Genomic DNA, 7,011 nt, shown 5'->3' on the forward strand with positions numbered 1-7,011 from the left:
CAGAAAAACCCGAGAGTCTCTGGATTAAGTTTAGATGTGCGAGCAACAAGGGTGATGTCGTGTTGGGAGTCTGTTATAGACCTCCAGACCAGGGGGATGAGGTGCACGAGGCTTTCTTCAGGCAACTAACAGAAGTTACTAGATCACAGGCCCTGGTTCTCATGGGGGACTTCAATCACCCCGATATCTGCTGGGAGAGCAATACAGCGGTGCACAGACAATCCAGGAAGTTTTTGGAAAGTGTAGGGGACAATTTCCTGGTGCATGTGCTGGAGGAACCAACTAGGGGCAGAGGTCTTCTTGACCTGCTGTTCACAAACAGGGAAGAATTAGTAGAGGAAGCAAAAGTGGATGGGAACCTGGGAGGCAGTCACCACGAGATAGTTGAGTTCAGGATCCTGACACAAGGAAGAAAGGAGAGCAGCAGAATACGGACTCTGGACTTCAGAAAAGCAGACTTTGACTCCCTCAGGGAACTGGTGGGCAGGATAACATGAGGGGGAAAGGAGTCCAGGAGAGCTGGCTGTATTTTAAAGAATCCTTATTGAGGTTGCAGGAAAAAACCATCCCGATGTGTAGAAAGAATAGTAAATATGGCAGGCGACCAGCTTGGCTTAACAGTGAAATCCTTGCTGATATTAAACACAAAAAAGAAGCTTACAAGAAGTGGAAGATTGGACAAATGACCAGGGAGGAGTATAAAAATATTGCTCTGGCATGCAGGAGTGAAATCAGGAAGGCCAAATCACACTTGGAGTTGCAGCTAGCAAGGGATGTTAAGAGTAACAAGAAGGGTTTCTTCAGGTATGTTAGCAACAAAAAGAAGGTCAATGAAAGTGTGGGCCCCTTACTGAATGGGGGAGGCAACCTAGTGACCGAGGATGTGGAAAAAGCTAATGTACTCAATGCTTTTTTTGCCTCTGTCTTCACGAACAAGGTCAGTTCCCAGACTACTGCACTGGGCAGCACAATATGGGGAGAAGGTGACCAGCCCCTTGTGGAGAAAGAAGTGGTTCAGGACTATTTAGAAAAGCTGGACGAGCACAAGTCCATGGGGCCGGATGCACTGCATCCGAGGGTGCTAAAGGAGTTGGCGGATGTGAGTGCAGAACCATTGGCCATTATCTTTGAAAACTCATGGTGATCGGGGGCAGTCCCGGATGACTGGAAAAAGGCTAATGTAGTGCCCTTCTTTAAAAAAGGGAAGGAGGAGGATCTGGGGAACTACAGGCCAGTCAGCCTCACCTCAGTCCCTGGAAAAATCATGGAGCAGGTCCTCAAGGAATCAATTTTGAAGCACTTAGAGAAGAAGAAAGTGATCAGGAACAGTTTGCATGGATTCATCAAATGCAAGTCATGCCTGACTAACCTAATTGCCTTCTATGATGAGATAACTGTCTCTGTGGATGAGGGGAAAGCAGTGGACATGTAATTCCTTGACTTTAGGAAAGCTTTTGATACGGTCTCCCACAGTATTCTTGCCAGCAAGTTAAAGACGTATGGGTTCGATGAATGGTCTATAATGTGGATAGAAAACTGGCTAGATCATCGGGCTCAATGGGTAATGATCAATGGCTCCATGTCTAGTTGACAGCCGGTATCAAACGGAGGGCCCCAAGGGTCAGTCCTGGTACCGGTTTTGTTTAATATCTTCATTAATGATCAGCAAGTTTGCAGATGACACTAAACTGGGAGGAGTGGTAGATATGCTGGAGGGTAGGGATAGGATACAGAGGGACCTAGACAAATTAGAGGATTGGGCCAAAAGAAATCTGATGAGGTTCAACAAGGACAAGTGCAGAGTCCTGCACTTAGGACGGAAGAATCCCATGCACTGGTACAGACTAGGGACCGAGTGGCTAGGCAGCAGTTCTCCAGAAAAGGACCTAGGGGTTACAGTGGACAAGAAGCTGGATATGAGTCAACAGTGTGCCCTTGTTGCCAAGAAGGCTAACGGCATTTTGGGCTGTATAAGTAGGGGCATTGCCAGCAGATCGAGGGACGTGATCGTTCCCCTCTATTCGACATTGGTGAGGCCTCATCTGGAGTACTGTGTCCAGTTTGGGGCCCCACACTACAAGAAGGATGTGGAAAAATTGGAAAGAGTCCAGCGGAGGGCAACAAAAACTATTAGGGGGCTGGAGCACATGATTTATGAGGGGAGGCTGAGGGGACTGGGATTATTTAGTCTGCAGAAGAGAAGAATGAGGGGGGATTTGATAGCTGCTTTCAACTACCTGAAAGGGGGTTCAAAAGAGGATGGATCTAGACTGTTCTCAGTGGTAGCAGATGACAGAACAAGGAGTAATTGTCTCAAGTTGCAGTGGGGGAGGTTTAGGTTGGATATTAGGAAAAACTTTTTCACTAGGAGGGTGGTGAAGTACTGGGATGGGTTACCTAGGGAGGCGGTGGAATCTCCTTCCTTAGAGATTTTTAAGGTCAGGCTTGACAAAGCCCTGGCTGGGATGATTTAGTTGGGGATTGGTCCTGCTTTGAGCCATAGGTGCCAACTTCTCCCGGTGCCGGTGGGTGCTCATGCCCCCTGGCCCCGCCCCGAATTCACCCCTGCCCCGCCCCCATTCCAACCCCTTCCCCAAAGTCCCCGCCTCAACTCCGCCCCCTGCCTGCCCCTATTGAACTCCTTTCCTAAATCCCCGCCCCGGCCTCGCTTCTTCTCCGTCTCCTCCCCTGTCCCCTGAGCACGCCGTGGTCCCCCTCCTCCCCCCTCCCTCCCACAACTTGTTACACCGCGAAACAGCTGTTTCGCGGCAGCAAGCGCTGGGAGGAGAAGCAGGGAAGGTGCGCTCAGGGGAGGAGGCAGAGGTGAGCTGCGGCGGGGGGGGCGGGGCGGGGAGTTGTCGGTGGGTGCAGCACCCACCAATTTTTCCCAGTGGGTGCTCCAGCCCCGGAGCACCCACCGAGTCGGCACCTGTGATTTGAGCAGGGGGTTGGACTAGATGACCTCCTGAGGTCCCTTCCAACCCTGAGATTCTATTATTCTAAAGTGTCTATCTCTGGCATTGACAGGCCCCAGCACCATAGTATGCAGGCACCTCACAATCCTTAATGTGTTTATCCACATGCATGCCTGGGAGGCAGGGCAAGGCTGTTATCCCCAGTGTACAGATGGGAACTGACACACACAGGGACTAAATGACTTGCCCAAGGTCACACAGGGAGTCTGTGTCAGAGGTCAAACAGAAGCCAGGTCTTCATCATCCGAGGCCAGTGAGTAAGCACCAGGCCACACTTCCCGATCATGCAGCTATCTGCACTACTGCATCGCTGTGCACAGCCAAGCCCGGTGGATGTCAGAGTAACAATAGCTTGGAAGTGGTGACCGTGAGAGTCTCACGCCTGGATTCATCGTGGTGAGGAGTGGAAAGGAAAGGCAGAACATGTCTTGATTCTGCCTCCCGCATGGCTCAGTGGATTCGGCCATGGGGCAGGGCTGCAGGAGCTCCTGGCTGTGTGACTAAGCTCTGCCTACCCCATGGCTCTGCAGACGCAGCCAGGAGGCACTGCCATGGGAACTTGTGGCTGGGATCCCAGGATTTTACTTTCTGAGCTGGCTGATTCATCCCTCACCTGTTGGGACATCCCTCTGGGTCTCCTGCTCCTCAGGGGCTGGGGGATCTGGGATGCACGGCTCCTCCCCTCGCTCCAACTGAGAGATCAGGGCGGGTTTGCGAACCGGACAACCTGCCCATGGGGAAGAGAAAAGAAGCAGTCAGCGAGCCCCAGGGCTTGGTACAAAGGTCCCTCTCTGCTGGGGAGGGGACAATGGGGAAGTGTGACAACCAGTGGGAGGAGGGGCAGGCACAACCCAACGGTGACAACTCTGAATCTGCAGAGACAGACCAGAGCACTCTCTGCTGGAGCAGGAACCCCAGCTCAGGCAGGCAGGGAATACAGGCAGCGTGTGTGTGTGGGCATGTGTGCCTGCGTGTATTCAGATAGGGAACCCCAGGATAGCATCACAGGTTCAAAGGCCAGCAGGGCCCATTCTATCCAGACAGTTTGGCCTGCGGCATTGAGCCAGGGAGGGATCGCTCAGTGGTTTGAGCATTGGCCTGCTAAACCCAGGGATGTGAATTCAATCTTTGAGGGGGCCATTAAGGGAACTGGGGCAAAAATCTGTCTGGGCTTTGGTTGCCTTTGAGCAGGGGGTTGGACTAGATGACCTCCTGAGGTCCCTTCCAACCCTGAGATTCTATGATCTAGGTATGTAAATTTCTACAAAAAAATGTTTCCTTTGGACAATGCCATTTCAACGTAAGGAAATTTTCCACACAAGCAAATAATTTTCAAAATGAAAATTCTTTGGAAAATATAAAAATGAAAATACTGCAAAATAAATGTTGTTTTGAATATTTTCTACGTTACATTGTTTACATTATGAGCAGGGCATCACAGGACATAGTCCAAAGTGTCTCCTGTTTGTGCTGCGGTTTCTTATTTATTTATTATTTGTGTTATGGTAAAGCCGTAGGAGCCCCAGTCATGGAGCAGGACCCTATTGCGCCAGGCGCTGTACAAACACACAACAAATAGACAGTCTGTACCCGAAAAAGCTCACAGTCTAGTACATGACAAGAGACAACAGATCTATACAGACAGACGGAGGAATACAAGGAAAAAATGATGTAACTGTTACCATGACAACCAACTACACAGCAGTAACATTGTCTAAATAGACAAAACATAGGGTGCAGGAAGGGGTAGAAGAGAGACAACAATGTCATGCTAGTTCCAAGATTTACGTCTCACGTTAGTTCCACAGGTATCAAACTGTTTCACTGCAACATAAATAGGAGACACTTTGATCTAGAAAATAAGTCAAGATATTTCAATCTGTACTAAGCAGCCATGGCCTTTAGTGTATTTAATAAATAAATATTTTGACTATTATGTCATAAGATTACAAATCATGACATAAGAGTACATGTCCTCGTGTGCACCGTATATCATGAAATAATGTAAAAATATAAAAATGAAAATAAAACACATTTTAAAACAATAATGTTCAGAATGTCTGTTTCATGGGAAATTACAAGGATATTTGGTTTTGTTCTGATCCAGGGTGAAAACAAATTTTGAAATGTGGAAACGAAACAGAAATGTGGAGTTTTGACCAGACTTGCTCCTGCATAACCCAGGCCAGAGAGTCTTACCCAGCGATTCTTGCTTCCAGCCCATCGCAGAGGTGCGCAGGAAATTACTTTTCAAAAAAATATTGATTAAAAGCAGGGGGTGGGATGGGGTGTCTTTTTTTTAACCTTTTCAGGCTTTTGATGAAAACACACACATTTGGGGGTTTTCAGCAGCTGACACCCAACATATTTGATGGAAAGTTTTTGTGAAAATGTCAGTTTTGTTGAAAAACCCAATTTCCATAGAAAATAATTTTGATGGGAAAGTTTGGAGCAGTTCTATACTTTATGTGCATGTATTGTGTTTCTCAATCTCCTTGAAAACAAGGGGTGCAAAGATTAGTCTGGGATTCTAATGCCACCTCCCACCAGGAACCCAAGAGACCAGGGAATAGCCTGCAACTAGAGATGGGTGAAAAAGTTTCCAACACAAGTTTCAGTGGAAACCATGAAGCTGCAAGATTGGCTGGCTCCCTGAGAGATGTTTATAAATTCCATTTTGGTTCTTCTGACACGAAATTTTTCAAATATTTCAGTTTCATGGGAAATTTCTAATTTCTGACTTTGTTGTCTGAATTTTAGAAATGCGAAATTTCTCACAAGCCAAAAATTCTGGTTCCTCACGGTGCTACCAGGAGCCCACCAGACCTGGGCATAGCAGAGAACTCACCGAGAGAACTGCTCAAAGACTAGCCATCCAAACTTTATTTTCAACTAAAATTGGGACATTGAACATAAAAATTAGTGGAAATTTTCTGCTTTGCTCAACATTTTTTGTTTTTTTCACTGAAAATTTATACAAAACCCAAAACAAAAATTAGTTTCCACTGAAATTTTCCAGGGAAAAAAATCTCCATTTTCTGTCTAGCTCTACTCACAGCCAGAGCTGGTCAACATTTTTTTGTTCGACAAAATTTTTGGATGAAAAACAGACTTGATTTCCATGTAAAAAAATTCTACTTTTCAACAAAAGAGTTTCCAGTTTTTGTTTTTTCTCTCTTGTTTTTCGTTTATTCCCCCAGTACCAAAACAGTAAAAGTCATGGGGGAGAGAAAGGAAAGAATGGGGAAAAAACACAGACGATTTAGTTCTTGTTGAAAAACTTGAAATATTTGTGAAAAAAATATTTTTACTTTCTTTCAAAACAATTTTTCGGTGGAAAAGATTTACGATTTTCCAGATAGCTCTGCCCAGAGCTTCCGCATGAGTCAAGAAGTTTGGATAATCACCCAACTAACCCAGTGAGCTAATGCTCCGGTAATTCTCCTGCATGACAGTCCCATACAGCTGCCTCTGCTCCTCATCCAACAGCAACCACTCTGCCTCAGTCAGAATCACAGCCACATCCTTGAACTGCACCGGCATCTGCAACCACAAAGACATCCTGCTCAGCACTGACCACTCCCACTCAGTGCCAGCTGCTCTGGGGCCTATCCCTGGAATTAGGAAAACATGCACAGAAGCAGGGCAGGGTGTGATGTAGTGGGGAATTTCCCTTGTTATGTTGTATGTGAGCCTATGTGAATCTTACTGTTTTGCATGAATGCTGTGTGTGCCTCAGTTTCCCTGTGTATTGCACCAATGTCTAGGTGGTGGGAATAAGGGTGTGTGACTTTTGAGGGGGCTGCTCCAGCTGGAAGCAAGTCAGTCTTGGCTGGTTTGGGGTGCAGGGGGGAGGACCAGAGCCCTGGCTCTGGGCTCCCCGCCCCACAAGATAGACTTGGCTGAAAGTCACTGATTTCTGTGCTAACAAGTTCTGCCCTACGCTGTGTTCCTGTTGACTAATAAACCTTCTGTTTTACCGGCTGGCTGAGAGTTACGTCTGACTGAGGAGTTGGGGTGCAGGGCCCTCTAGCTT

At 47.2% G+C, this 7,011-nt stretch overlaps 1 protein-coding gene across 1 annotated transcript; it reads right to left on the reverse strand.

The window, feature by feature from the left end:
- Positions 1-3,546: 3,546 nt before the first annotated feature.
- LOC115271554 (zinc finger protein 684-like) lies at positions 3,547-6,520 on the reverse strand. Its single transcript, XM_029914390.1, has 2 exons — positions 6,392-6,520; positions 3,547-3,702 (listed from the first exon to the last, which is right to left on the reverse strand). The coding sequence occupies exons 1-2, from the start codon at positions 6,516-6,518 to the stop codon at positions 3,578-3,580; spliced, it is 252 nt and encodes an 83-aa protein (XP_029770250.1). The 5' UTR covers positions 6,519-6,520; the 3' UTR covers positions 3,547-3,577.
- Between the last annotated feature and the right edge of the window lie 491 nt (positions 6,521-7,011).

Source organism: Terrapene carolina, unplaced genomic scaffold (assembly GCF_002925995.2).
Source record: "Terrapene carolina triunguis isolate 2854851 unplaced genomic scaffold, T_m_triunguis-2.0 Scaffold46087, whole genome shotgun sequence".
NCBI classification, from domain to species: Eukaryota; Metazoa; Chordata; order Testudines; family Emydidae; genus Terrapene; species Terrapene triunguis.